At 36.4% G+C, this 21503-nt stretch overlaps 2 protein-coding genes across 4 annotated transcripts; both read right to left on the reverse strand.

Annotated features, from left to right (window-relative positions):
- Positions 1-1392: 1392 nt before the first annotated feature.
- LOC110738988 lies at positions 1393-4043 on the reverse strand. 2 transcript variants are annotated; one of them, XM_021919429.1, is made up of 2 exons: positions 3609-4043; positions 1393-2440 (listed from the first exon to the last, which is right to left on the reverse strand). In XM_021919429.1, exon 2 carries the CDS (start codon positions 2352-2354, stop codon positions 1503-1505), a length of 852 nt encoding a protein of 283 aa, XP_021775121.1. In that variant the 5' UTR covers positions 2355-2440; positions 3609-4043; the 3' UTR covers positions 1393-1502. The 2 variants fall into 2 exon arrangements, with proteins under 2 accessions (XP_021775121.1, XP_021775120.1); XM_021919428.1 differs by having other exon boundaries at positions 1393-2519; positions 3609-4042.
- A 1392-nt stretch (positions 4044-5435) lies between these two features.
- On the reverse strand, positions 5436-15826 carry LOC110738989. Of its 2 annotated transcripts, XM_021919431.1 has the most exons (10): positions 15647-15826; positions 14118-14862; positions 13648-13678; positions 12617-13469; positions 11259-11553; positions 10934-11158; positions 7304-7477; positions 6587-6793; positions 6395-6508; positions 5436-6011 (listed from the first exon to the last, which is right to left on the reverse strand). In XM_021919431.1, the coding sequence occupies exons 2-10, from the start codon at positions 14811-14813 to the stop codon at positions 5667-5669; spliced, it is 2940 nt and encodes a 979-aa protein (XP_021775123.1). In that variant the 5' UTR covers positions 14814-14862; positions 15647-15826; the 3' UTR covers positions 5436-5666. The 2 variants fall into 2 exon arrangements, with proteins under 2 accessions (XP_021775123.1, XP_021775124.1); XM_021919432.1 differs by lacking the exon at positions 15647-15826 and having other exon boundaries at positions 14118-15622.
- Between the last annotated feature and the right edge of the window lie 5677 nt (positions 15827-21503).

The raw sequence follows: 21503 nt of genomic DNA on the forward strand, positions 1-21503 counted from the left end.
GTCGTGCAGTTGTACGTTTTTCTTTCTTTTCCAACTTCTTATGTGCTGACATATAATATCCCCAATCAAAAGAATTATTATACAAATATAAACTTGATTGTAATTCTACTAGGTGATGATCTTCTAGATCACTAGAAACTTTGATAGTATGATACTAATTAAATATTCATAATTTTCTCATACAACTTGTATTTGGTGAGCTTCTGGTCACCAACATGTGATAACATATAAGTTATTCTGGTGAACTTCTAGTCACCTATTATTCGTATGAAAATTTATTCAGAACGAATATATTATCTCTTGAAATTTTCTTCAACACAAATCATTGAAAATCAGAATCCAAATATAGTTCAATCTCAATGTTATGTCTTGCCATTCAATTCACTTCATATATCTAACATTGAGAGAGTGTCAGCACATTATCAAATGAAACTTCAGGTTTCTATAACGGGTATTTATTGAACCCGGATGGCCTAATTTAATTATCACATCCAATCATTTATCTAAATTTATATTACGGTTAGTTTTCCAGGTGATCACTTTATGAGACATAATATGATGTGATATTAGAACACCAAAATGTGTTTCTTTATATAATTGGCAAGACAATCAACTAATACTTGATCCAAAATTTTATACTCTGCTAGAGCTTTGACTATAATCTTGATACATGCTAAGCTTGTTGGATAATTCTATACTCTTCTAGAGTACTCTATATAATCATGGTACATATCCATTTTACTAAATATAATCTCTTATAAAGGTCTATCAAAACGTATTACTTCCTCAAATTTACTATTGTCAATAATTGCTCTTTTCCTGTTTGAATATTCTTATCTTTGGAATCTATTGGGCTCGGCTACGGATACCACGCTTCAGGCGTGCTTTAGGTTCATTAGCAACTTATAAAGGTATATAGCTAATGGCATCTATTCATATCCATCTTCAGGATGGTATCATTTTGAAATATATTAATTAACATGTGACCACTTTTATTAATTAAAACATTAATATTTAAGTTAATGTATGTACCAAACTGACCATCAATATATTTTATTATTTATGTGCAAGGATTACATAAAATAATGATATAAATACTATCTCCCCCTAATCCTTGCATGTGGGGGCATTAAATTAATCCAACTACCTTTAAATCTCTTTCACCTTTTAAGTCACAAATTCTTTTATCAATGTATGTATAGCAAAGTAAAATAATTCTTATAAGACTCATATTCGTTCCTCTTTCCCAATTATATGAACCTTTATACTAAAAATTCTCAAATTAATATTCTAATAGAATTAAAGGAACTAAAATAAGATTCACTAAACCAAATAACTTAAATTAATAAATGACTGATAATAATAATAATGAAATATCCGAAAACATAAAAATATCCAAAAACAAATGTCCCATAAAGCATAAAATCACAGTACTACGATAAAATTCTAAAATAAATGCAAGCTAATTAATAGTGTTTATTCGCCAATGTATCATAATTTATTCAATTATTTTCTTCAGAATTAGGAAAGAAATCAGCTGCTTCCAGGTGAGTTTTATCACCGTAATCAAAATCACCTTCGCCATCCTCATACACCAAATTTGTTTCTACTTTCTTTCCTTTCTGTTTGATTGATTGTTGATAAAGGTCTACTAGATGTTTTGGTGTGCGACACACACGAGACCAATGGCCTTTTCCTCCACAACGGTAGCATATGTTTTCATATTTATCCTTCTCATTCTTATTTCCATCTTTATTGTCCCACTTCTGGTGAGAGTATGAGTTTCTAAAATGACCACCTCGACCACGATCATGTCCACGTCCGCGGCCGCGACCACGACCTCGTCCACGACCTCGACCACGACTGTTGGCGTGATCTCTAGCCTTTTTCTCTTTCCCACTATGGGATGTCGCATTCGCTTCAGGGAATGGAGTAGAGCTAGTTGGACGAGATTCATGATTTTTCATTAATAGTTCATTATTTTGCTCGGCCACAAGGAGACAAGATATCAATTCAGAATATTTTGTAAAACCCTTTTCACGGTATTGTGTCTGCAGGACAACATTGTTTGCATGAAAAGTAGAGTATGTTTTTTCTAACATTTCTGCATCCGTGATTTTCTCTCCACATAATTTCAATTGTGATGTAATTCTAAACATGGCTGAGTTGTATTCACTCACAGACTTAAAGTCTTGTAATCTTAAATGTAACCAGTCATAACGAGCCTTTGGTAATATCACAGTTTTCTGGTGGTCATACCTGTCCTTTAGATTACTCCAAAGGACTTGTGGGTCTTTCATAGTCAAGTATTCAGTCTTAAGGCCTTCATGAAGGTGATGACGAAGGAATATCATATCTTTAGCCTTATCTTGGCTTGTTGCAGTATTGTTTTCTTTAATAGTATCACCAAGTCCCTTTGCATCTAAGTGTATTTCAGCATCTAACACCCAAGACAGATAGTTGTTTCCAGTAATATCAAGAGCAACAAATTCGAGTTTTGCAAGGTTTGACATGATTCACTGATATATAAAACAATATTATAAATTAGGAACTAAGATGGTATAATAAATATATATACTCCAAGTTTCAATTAAGATAACTAATTTCAAGTAAGTAATTATAACAAGATTTGCGTATTGAACTTTGAGAAGGTTATTGTTCATGAGACCATAATTAAGTCTACTAATCAATTATCATAACAAAACATGAACCTTAATTTACCATAATAAACACAAACCTTAAAAAAAACAAAAACGTTATTTTGGGACAAGTAAGTTGTGGAAATACGTATGTAATCGGATTATAAAAAGTAATGTATCAATAAGGTCTTTGCACGCAATGATTGATTCAAAGCATTTCAATGACAAGCTTGCTTATTAATTAATACACTGTAAAGATACATCCACTTCTCAAAAAATTCTATAAAAAAAAATTTTGTTAACCGTATTATTCTCGATAATGTATAAAAACTCCCAATAAAACATACAATATTTTCTCATTACTAATATCCCGCAAATATTAGACCGATCAATCCAAAAGAAGCAGTAACAATCAACAAAGAAAACGATCAAAAACCCCAAAATCATCAAACCAATTGAATGGATTAAACAGGATCCCGATCCCAATCACAAATTATGCAAGACGATTAACGCAAAACCAGCGACATAGGATAAGCGAAGAAAGACGAAAGCAGAAGACGAAGCAAAATACAGAGCATTAATGATTAAAACTTCTTGGATATAATAAATTCTTGGATGAGTACCATATTATAACAAAAAAAAATTAATGATTAAAACTTCGTTATCAATTCTTTACAAATATTCCACCTCAGATAAACTATAATCAATCAACCACTCGTTTCTTAGCTCGAATTTCCGGACTAAAACTAACACAGTATGCCAAGAACAATACTTTACTCTAGTTGAACAATTAAAATAACGATTTCACACATGAAACAACAACAATTAAAGAGCAACTAGCAACATTAAGTGGGTGTTAAAATCAAAAGGGCAACATCATAAATTTAAAACAAACAAATTAAACAGCACAGAGAACGGGTAATGCTAGAAATTGCTTAAAATCAAAACTTAATACTGTCGAACTCTGACCTCAGATAAACCCAGAAACTAATCGGTTGAGCACAGAGAACGGAGCACGGAGGCCACGACCTGATTACGCGTCACGCCGTCACGGACTGCGGGACTGTTAGTCTATGAGTGAAAGTGAGTTAGGGTGTCGAAGGAGAGGAGAGTTGTTTTGGAGTTTGGGTAGTTTTGAGAAGCAGTAATGCTCTTGATCATATGAATCAATAATATTGTTTCAGATCCAAGAGCAATGGTGCTGATAACGTGTTATAAAATAAGGAAAAAAAAATATGAGAGATTAAGAGAGAATAGATCAGTTTTATTATTCCATAGAATGTGGATATATATACATACAATATAACTAGGGTTTGCTTAGATAACAATAAATCCTAAATCTAGAATATTCCGGAATGATACAGGGAGGATAATGGATATCCACAAATATTTCATAATAGTTTTAATACTTCCTCCGTTTTCTTTTACTTGCAACACTTCCCTAAAAAGGAATGTCACAATACTTGCAACACACTATAAAAGGAAAGTTACTTTAGGGAAAAACTATACTATTTCCCTTATTTAAAGCACATGATCCACTAAATTACACTCCTAACAACCACTCATCCCATTTTAAAGTGTATTATATCATGTGAATCCCATATTTCTTAAATATCGTGAAAAAGTGTGTGTTGCATCCAAAAGAAAACGGAGGAAGTATATATGTTGACTTTAGAATGCAATTTGATTGTTGAAATTTAGGCTTTTACTTAAATTGTAAAGCCTAGATTTTTTCCCCAAATTAAATTTTTCGAATTTAAGCTTGAAATTTATCCCAAATCAAAGAAAATAGCTACATCAAATACTGTATTTTCGAGTTGTTATACTTCGTAAGAAAGATTATCGAAAAAAATTGAGTAAAAAAAGTAACCTGAACAATGACAAATTGATCGAAGGAATCAACCAGCGTAAACAACAGAAGAAGTTAGCGGAGAGAGAAAAATATATCAGTAGCAATTTAGTCCAAAAGGAATTTGAAATGACATATTGTAAGGCAGCAAATGCCAGCTAATCAATTTGATAAACAAAATTTGTTTATCAAATGGCAAAATTGTAAATAAATCAACAATTTTGTATTAAATTTGGGTCCCACTGTTGTTGATTTATTTACGAAAATGCCATGATGACTGGACATATACGTTGTTTTATTTATCATTTTGCCATTTGATAAACAAATTTTGTTTATCAAATTGATTAAGTAGGACTACCTCATTGTAGGGTGGAATTTCAAATTCATAAAAATGACTGATATAATTATAGGCTTGGATTTGGGCCAAATACAAATCCAAATTCTTAATTTATCCAAACAACATATTTGACCCAATTTCAGAATTTGAAATGAAATACTTGGATCCAAACAGGCCATGACGTTGTTTGAATAATCAATCATTATTAGCCATATGAAACCTAAGATTTCAGTTGAAGAAAATTGAAGGACTAATTCCAAATTTTCCTTGGCAGCTGGAATTTGAAACTCAGCAACAATCTGAAGTCTAATACACCAAATTGAAGCAATGGAAGACTTTGAAAGTATGAACGTTTCTATTGCTAAACAAATAACTGATCTAAATTTTTTTTTTCCTTTGTGAAAGAAAACGAATTATGAGCAATTGTTTTTATTAACTGGAATTATTTTTGATGAACTGAAATTATTTTTATTGTTTTTCTATTATATATCTTCTTAAAAATTACTAATTTTTATTGAACTGAAATTACTTTTACTAAATTGAACTTGATTCCTTAAATAATTTAATCATGCTTCTAACTAATGCTGTATTATACATAGTATACAACATCTTGTGGTAACATGATAAACTTAATGAATAATGATGTCAACCATAACAGTTCTGTTTCCATAATATGCCTAAGATGAGCAAGATTGAAATTCCATACTACACCCCTTGATTTATACAGTGCTTCGTGTTCTGATCTTCCAGTGGTCAAAACAGGGATTTACCTACAAACTGATGAGTGGAAAAGGATCTTGCTACACAGTTCATACATCTGTACAGCTATACGCAATAATATTCACGATTCTACTTCATCCCAAACTTTGCGAAGAAGTTGGTATCTGATGACATTGTTTTGGTGATTTTGCAACATTTTATGATTTTCTTTTACTTGAGCAGGAAATGACTGGACACCCTCACTCAGAAGAGCTTGTAATGGTGAATCCAGTTCATCTAATTCATCATCACTTGTGTTTGACCTTCTAAGCACTGATCCACTTCTTCGTAACTGGGATGGGCTTTGTCTTCCTAAATTTACCCCAAGTGCACTGGTTAGTGAAAATGGTGTCGGAGGAGAATAGGATACTGCAGGTGCTGTGCAAGGACAATTCATGATAAATCCTTCATCTTCATCATGGACGCTCTGCAAAAAGTAACATTATTAGCAAGTTGAACTGCAGATCATTCTGCGAGAATTCAGAATGTGTTGCAGCCTCTTGCAGCTAACCAACTTAACTGAATTTGTTCCTTATAAGATGTAATCGGGATTCCCTGTTTCTCGTAGTGAGAAATGAAATTTGTTTCTCATGGGGGCATTTTCGTGAATAAATCAACAACTTTTACATTATAGTGAGCTCCACAATTGAATAAAGTTGAATAAAGTTGGTTTATTTACGAAAATGTCATGTGAAAAACAAATTTCAATATGAGAAACTGGGACATCCCCGATGTAATCCCGCATTGACAACCAATTTATAAAACAGGTGGGAAAAGATGAGAGGAAAAAATATGTTTTGTTCAGCTAACCTCAGCATCCAATGCTTCAAGGACGGCAGCTGGGATTTTGTCTGAGCAAAATTCGTCAGAAACAAAATTTTCAAGAACCCTTTTAATAACTTGGGCACCAAATGAAGGGCATACCTGCAAAGATAGAAATTACCAAGGTGCCAGAGCTGGATTGCAATAATATGATAGTTTCAAAAGTGTAAAAGTCCAAACCTCTCTTCTGATTGACTCACTCAGTAGCATGTCTTTCGGAAGCATCATAAGGTCACTCAATGATTTAAGCAGATAGAACGATTTGAAGGATGAATCATATTGAAAACCCTCGCCGTCATCATCTTCCCTATCCTCCCTTTCATCTTCTGGTGCATCATCATCATCCATGCCAAATAGGTCAGATAACCATCTAGACCAGTTTCCAATCTGTCAAATATTCATGAAAGAGAATGTTTTTTAAACCATGTTGTCAAAGTCAAAAATTTGTACCCTTACATTTAATAGAAAAATGCTACATTATACTGCCACAGTCAAACCTTATCAACTTTGACCCTTGTTTACCATAAAAGACTTTTTAATAATATCATCACAAAGACGTCTTCAGATAATAAGTACACAACTCATCATTTATAGCAACAAATAAATGGTCAAAGTTGACAAGCTTGAACTAGTAGGCAAATGTAGCCTAATGGCTCAAAATTGGGTGTTGTAAGTCAGTATCTGTAAAGTAATGCAAGCCAGAAAGGCAAATCAGTCCAGGGCTGCCTATTCTGAAAGAACTGGTCAGGGGTAAAAAAAATTGAAGTATCTACTAGGATCTATTGATAACTAGATAGGAGTCCATTTTCAGACAGAAAGAACTCCGCAGATACAGATTATTAGCAACTACTTTAAGTAGAAACATAGTAAAATACATAAAGTAGAAAAGCTCCATACTGCGTTTTTAAGCTGTGCACCAGAACCAAAGCTTGATCTTCCAGCTGGAACTGGGAGAACCTTCGGAAAGGTAATAGGATCAGAAACAGGATCAGTTGGAATGTCATCAGCAGATTCTCGAAGAATAGCATTAAACATGGCTACATCCAACCTTGCAACACATTGTTCCATTATCTACACCCATGATAGTACTAAATCAGTCAAGTCAGACATGGAGCATAAAATACCACAAAATCAGCAAAGAGATTATCGAAAGTTCTAAAATAATACTTCCTTCATTTTCTAATAGTTGCAACACACTTTTTCATGGTAATTGAGAAATGTGTGCCACATATGACTACACACTTTTAATAAGGATAGCAGTGTAAATTTCACATAAAAATAAAAAAAAAAAAAATATAAAATAAAAAAAATTAAAAAAAAAAAAAAAAAAAAAAAAAAAAAAAAAAAAAAACCTATCCAGTTATAGTGTGTTGCAGGTATTGTGACATTTCTATTTTAGGGAAGTATTGCCAATAGTAAAAAAAAATGGAGGAAATATATATTTTATTACTACAGTGCACGGTGCTATGAAAATATGTACTACGTATGTTGGTGCTACATATGTATGTCATATTCACATTAATCACACACGGAAGAAACGATAAAGACTTGAAACTAAAGACTCTGCTGACAATTTTATTAAAGAATATTTAAAGTGTTGGATAAAAGGGGTGGGGGAGAACCGGAGAAGAGCATCACTCGCACTATACATGAATGAGGGGACAAGGGCTTGTAGTAGGATGACTTATAAACAGATAAACATCCATTTCCTCTCTGCCATGTAAGGTCTTATATTTTCACTTTATGTCTTTAGGATAATATGAACAGTGCCACATAATAACTCGATGATATTTCATTGATGGGTGAGAAAGTCAAACCCCGTTGGAATGTGAACATTTTGCATTTTAAAGGTTCCAAACTGCAATTTCATCACCTGACAAGAGTACTATTATGAAGTTGCATACAGAGTTTAATAATTACTTTGGACATTGAATGTTAGGTATAACAGATCACAGAAAAAAGATGGTAATGTACACTGCAATGTCCATGGCAGAAGAAAAGCCAGGCAGGAATATCCACTGTTAAGGCTGCCATAGTATTTAGAGCAAAGGTCTTCCTTAAGAGGTTCATGATTCAAACAGGAAGGGGCTTTTTAAGTCACTATATCTATTGGCATCTACTATGACACTATAAAGATAAATTGGTGATTACCTTGGTCCTTCCGACTAAAAATAAAACTATTAGGATAGTGCTATTATTAGCTTAGATGGTACTGACGTGGTACCAACAAGGTTTTAAAACAATCCTAATATTAAAAGTCTACAAAAAGAGGAACTAGGATGAGTTATTGACCCATTGACTTGTCGGTCGCAGAGGGACTTGTCGATCGTAGAGGGACTTCTTTCGGAAAAAGAACTTGAATAGGGTAAAGGGTGAATTTCCAAATCCGGTTGGGGCTAAAGACTTTGAACTTTGAGCTTTTGAAGTACATTTGGTGATGGAGTCTAAATTTAAGTGATAGTCATTAGCAAAACATTTGTCTTTTGTAATCCAGTATAACCCTGTAGTAGCTTTCTTCTCAGCCAGCCTCTTATCTTTTCAAGCACGAAAAGCTTTACATTTGATAAGTGGGCTTTATGACCACTTTTATGACCCTTTCTCCCCTCTCTTAAAGCCCTTTCTCGTTCCTTTTTCCCTTTATTCTCCTAGTTTTGATGTAATTTGCTTACTTTCCCTCTCATAGTAGCTTATAGCTAATACTACGCGATTTTGGGTGTTTTCATCCCTTTTTCTTCCCTTATTTTAATCCCTCCACTATCTTGCTTATATTTATGTATGAGTGTTGAAGCTTCGCTTGAACCTCGGAATGCTTTGGAGTAGTGGAAGAGTGGAGCATGAAATCTATTATGAGAGTCGGATCAATTGCAAGGAGCGGCCGCACACCCCCTTGAGGAGCGCGAGGCAAAATTACACATTTTCAACAGTAGAGAGGAGTGACCTCTCACTTTAATAGGAGCGCCTGCTCCTCTAGGGTGGAGCACCCGCTCCCCTAAGAAATCTCAAGACCCTCTGGAGCGGCCGCTCCCCCAGATGGAGTGAGGACAACCATATAGCCAAGACATCATGTAGGACCTTCCTAGGGTAATCTCGACCCTAATGAAGTTCTTAATTTAATAGGGTTAGAAGTATGGAGGACATGTTTGATTGCAAGGGGTATAATGATGAAAAAAGGTGTAAATTGATCGTCATTAAATTGAAAAAGCATGCTTCTTTGTGATATGAGAACTTTAAGAACTGTAGAACATATACATAGGGCTTTTGTGCCTAGAGACTAATTGCAAGATGCTCGCCTTAAGTTGAATGTTCTTATTAAACAAGTTTCCATGTCGATTTTTGGCATTCAGCTTACTTGTCTCACCCTTATAAGCAAAGGGTTTCTTGAAAGTAGGTTTTGCATACCCAATATGCATTACTCAAATTTGTCATACTTCCCAACAAACCTCACTTATATAATATTGTAGTCCGTTCAACTCCTTATCCTAAAACTTCATGATAGTTGGAGGGGTTACTTGAGGGGTTACTAAGTCGGAGGGGTGACTTAAGGGGTTACTAGAGGGGTTACTTGGTAAGGTTAGGGGTTACTTGGTCCGGTTAGGGGTCACTTGGTCCGGTTAGGGGTCACTAGGTCCGGTTAGGGGTCACTAGGTTGGAGGGGTTACTAGGTTGGTGGAGTTACTTTGTCATTTGCTGATTCGGCACCCCGCCGCATGGTGCGCCGCACTAGAAATGCACTGTTCTACGTATAATCAACAATGAGAACAAAATAAGAATCTAAAAATTGCAAATATCATTCCTAATTTTCTACTTAACAAATTTAATTGCATATGGTTTGTTGAGTATTTAGATTTACTATAATTAGCTAGTGGAGAAATAGTTATCGGTGTTTTATTTTTAAAATTCCCCCTCATCAATAACTTTCTTTTATTGATGCCATTGAGATTAAACCAAGCTTCTTTTGTGATTCTTCAAACTTGGTTCCACTTAAACCCTTGGTGAATATGTGTACCACTTAATTTTCTGAATGATAGGTTCCAATGTTTATCTCGTCACGCAACACCTTTCCTCGTACATAGTGATAATGTAATTCCACATGCTTAGTTCATGCATGAAGCATAGAATTTTTTAGGTATACATATTGCTGACTTGTTATTGCAATATAAATTCATAGGATAATTAACTTCTTGTTGAAGATCTATTAACAATTTTATCAACCAGCAACTTTATATAGATATTTATCAGTTGTTGGTTTGGTTATTTCAATTTAATGTTTTCAAATATCAAGGTTTTTTTTTTTTAAAAAAAAAAAAAAAAAAAAAAAAAAAAAAAAAAAAAAAAAAGTGAACAAATATTTATATAGAGATGTTAAAGTTGAACATTGACACGTGAATATCAAAATGAAGCATGAATTGAAACAAAGGTAGTACCAAAGTAGGTATGACAACATCCAAATAAACTACAAGCACATCCCAGCGAGACAAACTATTTTCAGTCTTCATTGGAAATTAAGATTGAAGCAGATAAACTAACCAATTTGGCCAGCACTGGCAAGCAGCCACATTCATGACCTCCAGCTCGGAGAGGACAAAGCCTCTCACTAGCATCCTTGAAAGCCTTCTTCCAAAGTTCTAATGAGAAGTTGACTTGCTCTTCATCACTAGAAGAGGATGACCTCCTATACTTGTTCTGAAAGCCAGAATCCACTTCATTTTCAATCATCTGAGCAGCTGAAGACTGCATGTGTGGAGTCAAAGTCTGATAAAAAAGAACTCAATCTGGTCAACTCTCTTGAAAAACATTAGTCACAAGAGTACGAGGAAAAGAGAGAGAAAGAAAGGGGTGAACAGAAAAGGACCTGCCACCAAACAGATTCTACAACTCGTGAAAAGATCCAAGATTCAACTTTTTCTAATGCGGACATGAATACATGTGGATCAACCCAATCTTGGGAACTTCCATATACATCAAACTTGTTAGCTTGCTTGTCAGAAGAAGAAACCTTCCACTTTAGTACTGTTGATTTCTGATCTATTCCCTTTTTAACTCTGATATCAGCTAAAGAGCTGGCAGATACTGGAAGTTGTTCTTCTGAAAAGGCCTCGGTGAGAATCGCTCGGAAAACAACACAATTTGACAGCCAGAAGGTCAACCTGCATTCAAGAGAGTGCAAAACTACAGATAAGTTCCAAGAAAAGAAAAATGCCCTACATAATGAATAACATACGTTGGAAACACTTTTATAAGAAAATTGATAGATTGCATCATCTAAAAGAAATTTAGACCAGAAACTGCAGCCCAATCTGACTAGTAGTGACATGCTTTCAAATTTACTCATTGTAAAAGTATAATTAGATTAATAGGAGTCTAAGGTGCATATATTTCTCCGACTGGATGTGTGTCATACGACCATAGAAGGTTCACTTGAGCCAACATTTTTAACTTTGATAGACTCATGCTTGCTGGACCATCACCCACAGCATTAACAGAGTACAGAGGGAAAAGGATCAAATCTTTGATTAAAAATATTGGAAAGCAGAAGTTTGTAATAGCTAGCAACTTTAGGATGCCAATCTCTATTAGTGAATATAGGTCACCACCCTCAAATTAGTGACTTGAGGTCACAACTCTCTAATGATTTACTCCAAAACTCCGCCTACCTTCTACTTTCTCCATCCATCTCTATATATACTAAAGCTAAAGACCATTAACCTAATAATACTAGACTTCCCAAATTTCCTCTCCTAAGGTTAGTCTATTACATAAACCGACTAGTGAGAATTTTTATGGTGCATTGGTGCTCACATCATCACCCCACACAAGTATACCAAGCCTAATAAGGCTTACAACCACAGCAAACAATATCTGTGCAACGATCACATGACCCTAATGAGACTGCAATCTAACAAAAGGTAGGAGGGTCAAAAATCTTCAACTCTCGATTGACTTATAACTTCACAACAAGATGTAAGGATTTTTCAGTCATGAATCTAGTTACATTGATATAGTTCATAACAATCATAAGTTATGATTTTTCAGTCGTGAATCTTTTAGGGAAATTCTAGGCAGTACCCTTGTGCTATTGCATTTTGCATTTTATATTAGGCACCTTAAAAATTAATTGATGTTCACAAAGTACTTGCTTTATTGCCTCATGTAATTTTTGAAAAAGCTATGTTTTTAAGATATGCAGAATAGAATGTCACGTAAACGTACCTTGGAACATCATTTCCACAAGCTTTTGCCACAACAATTAATCCTGAAACTGCAGTTTGGGCTGCACTGGCTCTCTTGATTCCTGTACCAGCTTGAATATACAGTCTAGAAAGGCGCCTTGCTGGCGCATGAACCTTATTAATGGAACTTCCATGCTCAGCAACCACTGAATAAAGAGAAACCTCAAGCGCAGCAGCTTCTCTCAACTCTCTCTCCAGTATTTCTATCCTTTGTCCCAGTCCCTGGAGTTTACTATCAGAAGAGGTACATACTTTTTCAGCTGGATTGGATTCCTGTCTCAGAATATTTCCAGAAAAGCCTCCTGTGGGGCCGCTGCCTCTAGAAGATTCCGTTGAGGATCTAACAGATCTCACATGCCTAACTCTATCCCTAACGAGAAGTGACTCACTTCCAGACAAGACTTGTTTTTTAGTTGCATCCAGTGAGAGCTTATTGTATGATGCATCTCCTAATATATGTTTTTCCACTTCCAGCATTCCCCCTGCCTGATCATTTTTCTCGTTCTTGTCTCTATCTTTGACCTCCACACCATCAAAATCAACTGTAGGCACAACCTCAATACAAAATTTTCTTTCTGGAATCTTCGAATTTTGCACACTTTCTCTAGTGGCTTGTATTTGATAATCATGTTCAGACTTGAGCTTCGCAGGTACTTCAACTGGAATTCCTTTAGCAGTAGATATAGGTGGAGATTTATTTGTTGTTGAGATAGCAAGAGTTTGACCTTTAAGACCATCAACCTCTACTGCAAACTTTTTACTGGTTTCATGCACTTGGTGTGATGCAGAAGATAACTTTTCCAAGTTCAACTCTGAGTCCAATTCAGAGGTGTCTGACAAAAAAGAAGATACATTATATGGCTTCCCCTGGTTATAAGATTTTTGTAAACATAGGATTAGAGGAAGAATAAATCAGATTTTCACAACTTCCGCAATTAATGCATGATTCATAATTTGACTCTGATACTATGCGTCAGTTTTGTAGGCACAGCATTGTTTTTCATTGCATACCTGTATGGGATTCTCCCCTCTTCGAGCCAGTCTGTGAAAGAGGAAGAAAGATGAGTAAATAAAAAATAGTATATAAAATTGTATGATAAAAATCAATTAGCTACCATCCCACAAGCACAGCAAAAAGCCACAGCAAACATTTTCCAACAGAAAAAAAATAGATAGGACGATATGCTTCACATAATTCCTATTCCATTCCCCAAAACTTTCCTCCACTCTCAACCTAACATTTCATATGTCTTTAAGAATTAAGATAACTCAAGTTCTTACATCATATGTATGAGAGAAAAGCCACATAGCATAAACAGGTATCTTAAACTTAACTACAACTACAAAGATTGGAAATACAGGAAAGACTATATTAGAAAAATAAAATGGAGTAAAGAAAGATTGCAATCAAGCAGATGAACATTCAGCCATAGACATTAATAAGGAAACACAAATATACTACCAAATTTAGAGAAAAGTACCTCATTTTGTGAAGGTAAAGCTCCATTTGATTCAAGAGCAGATAAAGCAGTAAGTGAAGAGTGTGACGAAATATCATCATCAGTAAAGGAAGCAACCTCAGCTTCATCAGCATACTCCTCACTAATTAGTGCCGAGATTGAGTCCCCTTCATCCTTATCAAGTGATGTTTCTTTGGCTAATCTACCTCTCAAGGATACACCTGAGCGAACCTTATCATATGCCTGGATTCTAAAGTGTAAAATTGGTTGTGCTGTGTTCCTGAAGCTCCGGGTACAATTTATGGGAACACTTAAGCTCATTACCTCTTTAATAACACCATAGTCTGCCAAGTCCACAATTGCAGTACCAAGCAACTGTCCTTTTACCGTCTTATCCCTGCGAGGTTCATACAAGTTGAATTCTAACAAGTTCTTGTGAAACATATCTACATCACCACTTTTAACCGATAAATCTCTTGACAAAGTGACAGGAACTCTAAACGATTCGTTGATTAAAATCTTTCCATCCTCGATTGAAGGAACCACAGAGCTAGTAGACCCAGAATTGCGATCACCGTTTTCCCATTGTATCAAGACAGAACGGACAGTTTTTAGTGATTGTGTTGGAGGCCAAGGCTTAATATCTTGGATATGAATCACATAATCAACCTGAATACTAGGACCCGTCCTATACTTGTTCCTTGTACCCAAAACCATTGCTCGATTACACTACTGTAGTAGGTTAATTACATAAAGTCGAACTGGTCTAAACAACACAAAGATGACAATTATAGTGATTGTTAATTAGATTATTTCCAATATCACAAGAAATGCAAAATCAATGTCATGATGATGGCAACATAAGGATACAAATCCAATAAATTTAAAAAATAATCATTACGGAGTAATAGCTAAATGCATAACAAACAAAATTCAGTGAGTTGCATAGCACAATAACATAAATAAGTTCAAAAGGCAATCCTACTTACTTCGTATAGGAATACTTTTAACAATGAAATTTATCAAACTAGACTCACAAAAATATATGAATATAGATAATAATAAATTAAAATTAAAAATTTAAAAAAAAAAAATAAAAAAAAAAAATTGAGCACCTGAAACAAGAATTCGAAAAATCAAAAAAGGCAAATTAAGAAATAAGCACCTAAAACAAGAATTTGAAAGGCTAATGCAAATTTGAATCTTAACAAGTTAACTAAAAATTATCAAAGAAAGAGTACAGTATTCAGCAAATTAAAGGCATAATTACAACTAGCATTGCAAATTTGCAAGTAAACTGAACACTCAACAAATAATTATATAATTTATTACCAACACAATATAGATCTATACGAACAGATGAAGAATTTGAGTGAAATATACTAAAAATGCTAAAAATGTCACAATAAACAGAAAATGAACATGAAAATTAAACAGTTGCAAGTACTCTTAACACTAAAAAAAAAAGGGAGGAATGTAATTTATGAACAATGATAAAAATGGAAAAACATAGGAGTAAGTGAGAAAGAAGTAAAACAGGGAGTACTCACAAAAAATGAGAGTGTTGTTGAAAAAGGCGTAATTTGAGAGGAATGAGAGTAATGGAGTGAAGTACAAACAAAAACAAACATAAAAAATGAGATGGTAGAATTTAGGACAGAATGTGACTTCAACAGTTCGATGATTATTCTAATCTTTTAATTTTGAACTCCGTACAAGATAGTAGAAGTGAACAGAACACTGTTGACTGTTTGAGTGAGGACAAACATCTAAGTTTGCAAGGTGGAGCTGTGGAGGGTGTTTGGTTCGGGTTCGGGCTTGCCCCATTTTCTTAACATGTTACAAAAATAAATAAATAAAGTTCATCCTTTTTTTTTTTAGTTGTGAAATAAAGAAAATACAAGGATTAAAAAAACATTAAAAAGAGTGGGTTATTTAAAGGAGTCTCACTCTGTAGGCTAGGGTTTCTTGTCGTGCGGAGGTTAGAGTGTTGGTTCTCTTGCGTGTTCAAGCCTAACTCCCCTATTGCGGGGTGGTTGTGGGTCGTGATTGCGAATGAAATTCTTGCAAAGTGGTCGAATTTGAAAATTACAAAGTACAAGGAGGATATTGCGGACCTAGGACCTTCAAATTTGGAGGATCAATAAAGCAAAATTGCTCTCTCGTTGGTAGGAAAATTGCTGACTGTAATGAGATCGTACAATTTTGAAGCCCTTCAAAAGACTTCGAAACAGATTTGGGCGTTGAAGAGGAACGTTGTGTTTAGGAAAATTGAGAATAACCTATTTTTCATTCAATTCTTTCATTGGTGTGACAAAGAGAAGATTTTGGATGGCGCTCCATGGAACTTTGACAATCTGACAAGCGCACTTTAGGGCGCGCTTTAGAGCATATTTTAGGATGATTTTGGATGTATTTGGGGCCGCTTTGGCCGATTATTACCTTGTTATGCTTACGTTCCCCATATTACGTGCTTCACGGGTTTTCGGTTTGTTTTTGATGTGTTTTCAGGTAATATCAACCGAGTTTAATCGGATCCCGAGCCCTTGATGCGTAACCGAGCTAGCCTTGACCGGAGTCCGAGGAGTTAAGGAAGTTCAAGTGCCGTGCATTGATTACATAGCACAGGCAGCACGGCCGTGTTACCATAGGCACACCCGTGCTGGCCTATAAGCAAGCAACCCCAGGCAAGGCAGCACGGCCGTGCAAGCCAATAGCACGGCCGTGTCAGTATCCACGCACTAGCACGGCCGTGCAGGCCATTAGCACGGCCGTGCCAGATGTTGCCCGTGCCCGTGTCAGCTTCAGTATGAGCCCCGTGCTAGAGCATATTCAGCACGGCCGTGTCATTTTTAGCACGGCCGTGCCAGGAAGCTGCACGGCCGTGCCAATTTGAAGAAGAAATCTGGTTTACTTACTGACAAGCTAGCACGGGCGTGCCAAATACAGCACGACCGTGCTGATCCAGGGTTAACTGCGCGCTTGACTTCTCCGAATTAGAAGACGTATATAAGGCCCGACTTTAAGAGGATTCCAGAGACAGTTTTAGAGATAGTTTTGAGAGCCTTTGTAGAGAGTTATTGGAGAACGTTCTTAGTATTAGAGATTCATTAGTTTTCTTAGAGATATTTCTAGAGATTTTAGTTTTCTTGGATTGATTTGAAGCAAGATTTGCGAAGATTCTTTGTATTATTCATTGACGACGGATATCAAAGTTCTGAACTTTTCCATTGATTCGCATCAATACAATTGGTATTATTCATTCTTGTTTATTAATCAAGCTTTATTATTCCTTAATCAGAATTCATGTTTATATCTATTATGCTTTTGGAATTCATTATTGCTTTGATTATGAATATGTGTGAGTAGTCTCCTAGCTAGGGTTTCGGGATGAAACCCGGCCTAGGTAACCTATGTAATTGAGGATTGATTTTGATAAATGGATTGTGATTAAATTGATTATACGCGATTGCATGTTAATTCATTATAATAGGAGTAGCTAACCTAGAATCTTGAATTTGATTGCATGATATCCTTGATTTGAACAAGAGATTGTGAATTGAGTATTTCATTATTGAATGTGGTTTGATTATGTATCGAGTAATGTTAAGTGCATGAGAAATCCAAGCTTAGTATTGCCCGTTGTCTTCCTATCACATGATATTGATCAGACTTATAGTCTTTGCATATCCCGTTTGTCTCTGTGATTCCTTGTTGCTTAGTTGCCAATGGTTAGGCGGATTCCCGTTCTCCCTAGTGTCTTAGTTTATTGATTTATTCCATCTTATTAGTATTATTTTAGAACACCATTTTCCATTGATTTCGAACTAGCTTAGGTTTAAGATTGATTTGCAATTACTCTCGTTCCTCGTGGACCGAACCTTTATTTGCCATTGTACTTGGTTATAGGGTGTTCGTATAAGTATTGTTTGATTGAGAGTTAGATTGTAGCGACCGATTTAACCCTTGTCAAAATGGCGCCGTTGCCGGGGAACGGTGTTTGTTAATTGCTTTTTTATTTCTTGAGTCTAGTTCATCATAAAAAAAGCACAAAAAGATTTTTCCCTTTTGGCTACACTTGTAGCCCTGCTATTTAATTGGTTTGGTTAGTGTGTATGCGCAGGTCTAAACAGAGAGAATTAATACCCTTCGATCCAGAAATCGAAAGAACTTTGAAGAGAAATCGTAAATCTCGATTGACGTCATCAAACTCTCAAGGAAAGGAACACAACACACAACAGGTTCCAATGGCAGACATATCGCGCCAACCCAATCGGCCAGCACCACGACCCCTTAAGGAGTTGGGAACTCCTGGGGCGTATAGAGCTTCAAGTGGGATTGCCCCACCCACTACTGAGGCCAATGATTTCGAGATCCGGCCGGCTATGATCACCCTCATCGAGAGAAGGCAGTTTAGTGGTGCCAAGCATGAGAGCCCTTTGGCTCATTTGAACGAATTTGAGAAGTACTGCAATACCATCAAGGTTAATGGGGTGAATCAAGAGTTCGTGAGATTGAAGCTTTTCCCCTTTTCACTTATTGGGAGAGCTCTCGAATGGTTAGAGAAGGAGGTGAAGCCGAACTCTCTGCACACTTGGGATGATGTCACGACAGCATTCTTGGGAAGATTTTATTCCCAAAAGAAGACGGCCGATGCTAGAGCTTTGATCCAGGGATTTCGGCAAAGGAGTGGGGAGTCAATCTACGAAGCATGGGAAAGGTACAAGGAGTATCAAAGAGAGTGCCCACACCACGGAATCCCAACATATCAAGTTTTACAGATTTTCTATGGAGGATTGAGTCCTCAAGGGAAGACCAGTTTGGATGCGGGAGCAGGTGGCCCCATTATGAACAAAACCGAAGAAGAAGTCATTGATATCATAGAAGATGTGGTACGACACCACATGGATTGGAAAGATGGAGAGCGAGAGGCCACGAGCAAGAGTGGAGGAGCGGTCTATTCGGTAGACCATCTTAATGCAATCGGGAATTTGACATCGCAAATTGTAAATCTAGGTAAGGAAATGTCAATTATCAAGGAGAAGCTCAACGCTCCACCGCATCAAAATCTTCCATCCTATTCTAAGGGAGCAGGTATGCACTCTAACTCTAATAATATGCCAGCTGGATGTATATTCTGTGAAAACTGTGGGTCTTATGACCATGATACCTCTGCCTGTAACGTAGATTCCCAATTTCAATCCAACTATAATGATGGTAATGAGTGTGATAATGAACAAGTCAATGCCTTGTCTTATGATAATAGACCTAGGAATGACAATAACAGATATTTACCACCTAATCAAAGAGGGAACAATTATAATCAACAGGGTAATAATTCTGACTACCAACAGCAAAACCAGTGGGGAAACAGGAACCAAAGGGACCAAAATCCCCAAGGGTCTTATAATCAACATGGTAATTTTGGTAATCAGAATAATTACCAACAAAATGCAGGTAATCAAGGGCAATACAATCAGAACATGAATGCCAATAACAGGGGAAATTGGAATAACAATGGTAACAGGAACAACTTCCAAAATCAAAATCCCCAACAGTCTAATGCGCGTGGCTCCCGAGCCTCTAATGACAACTACAATGCTCAAGGACCATCGCAAAGGACTAGTTTGGAGGAGATGATGGAAGCACAGACCAAAATGTTCAACACTTTCATGGCCACCAGTGATAAAAAGTTTAATGAAGTGATGACACATAATAAAATGCTTGAAACCCAGATTTCTCAGTTGGCTAGTGCTATAAAGGATGGGGTTGGAGTGTCAAAACTCCCACCTCAAGGTATTGACCCTAAAAACTCTGTAAATGTTATCACCACTAAGAGTGGAAAGACATTGAGGGGGAGCGATGAAGTAGTACCCCCTAGGAGTCAATCTGTGACTACACCTACCACTGATACTGTTACAGAGAGTGAGGAGGAGAGGACCGGAGAGAATGATAAAACTGTAGAGGTCCTAAATGAAAAGGAAGTAACACAAGTCAAAGAACCCAATCTATTGCAAAAACTTCCTTGCCCCCATAAGTTTGTGAGACATAAGTTGGATGTTCAATTCGGTAAGTTTTTAGATACTTTGAAGCAAATTCACCTTTCCATACCATTCACCGACGCTATAAAACAAATGCCTAACTATGCTAGGTTTTTGAAAGATATTTTGAGTGGCAGGAGGAATTGTGATGGGGTGGAAACTGTTAACCTCACCGCGAATTGTAGTGCAATCATCATGAACAAGATGCCTCCCAAATTGGGAGACCCAGGTAATTTCTCAATCCCTTGTGCTATTAATAAAATGAAAATTGATAATGCATTATGTGATCTTGGGGCTAGTGTTAGTCTTATGCCATATTCTGTATATCAAAGATTAGGGGTAGGAGAACTTCTTCCTACCAACATTACCCTACAGTTAGCTGATCGTTCGATCAAATTTCCTAAGGGTAAGGTAGAAGATGTTCCCCTACGAGTTGGGAAATTTGTGATACCTGTGGATTTTGTAGTTTTGGAAATGGATGAAGATAATCATATACCTATTATTCTTGGGCGACCTTTCCTAGCTACCTCTGGTGCTCTCATTGATGTGAAGAGTGCCAAGATTTCTTTAAAGGTAGGAGAGGAGGTCCTTGAATTTGATCTGAACAAAAGCATGCAATATCCTTTGTCTACTTCCGAAAACTGCATGATGATTGACACTATTGATTCGATTGTCTCTAGTATGCATACACTATTGCTTTCTACTAACCATGATCTTGAGCCAAGTGATACCGATGAGAGCAGGTACATAGAGGAGCAAATGCTAGAGGAAGATGATGGTGATAACGGTTTCAAGGAAATTACACCCATGTATGCACTTGCTAAGGCCACCACAAAAGAGGTAAACGAGGCCCCTAAGGTAGAATTGAAACCTCTACCATCACATCTAAGGTACGAATTTCTTGGCCCTGATTCAACTTATCCTGTCATTGTGAATTCTTCTTTAGATGCGGATCAAACTCGGAAGTTGTGTGATGTATTGAGAGAGCATCAAAGTGCCATAGGCTATACCATTGATAACATCAAGGGTATTAGCCCCGCTATATGTATGCATCACATAACTCTTGAGGATGGTGCGAGGCCTTCTATTGAGAGGCAGAGGAAACTCAATCCTCAAATGGGGGAGGTGGTGAAGAAAGAGATCACCAAACTTCTTGATGCAAGTATCATCTTCCCCATTTCAAGCTCTAGATGGGTTTCCCCTGTGCATGTTGTCCCTAAGAAGGGGGGAATGACTGTAGTTGAGAATGAGAATGGTGAGCTCATCTCAACTAGAACGGTGACCGGTTGGCGGATGTGCATAGACTATAGACGTCTAAACGCATCTACCAAAAAGGACCATTTTCCCCTCCCTTTTATTGATCAAA

The sequence above is a fragment of the Chenopodium quinoa genome, unplaced genomic scaffold (genome assembly GCF_001683475.1).
Source record: "Chenopodium quinoa cultivar QQ74 unplaced genomic scaffold, ASM168347v1, whole genome shotgun sequence".
Classification (NCBI taxonomy): domain Eukaryota; kingdom Viridiplantae; phylum Streptophyta; class Magnoliopsida; order Caryophyllales; family Amaranthaceae; genus Chenopodium; species Chenopodium quinoa.

Coding starts and splice junctions, on each gene's coding strand:
- LOC110738989 (XM_021919431.1), bottom strand. CDS start 14,813: ATGGTTTTGGGTACAAGGAACAAGTATAGGACGGGTCCTAGTATTCAG. Junction 6,794..7,303: donor GTGCACAGCTTAAAAACGCA/GTATGGAGCTTT, acceptor AATATTTGACAG/ATTGGAAACTGGTCTAGATG. Junction 6,012..6,394: donor TTGAAGCATTGGATGCTGAG/GTTAGCTGAACA, acceptor TACTTTTTGCAG/AGCGTCCATGATGAAGATGA.
- LOC110738988 (XM_021919428.1), bottom strand. CDS start 2,513: ATGTCAAACCTTGCAAAACTCGAATTTGTTGCTCTTGATATTACTGGA.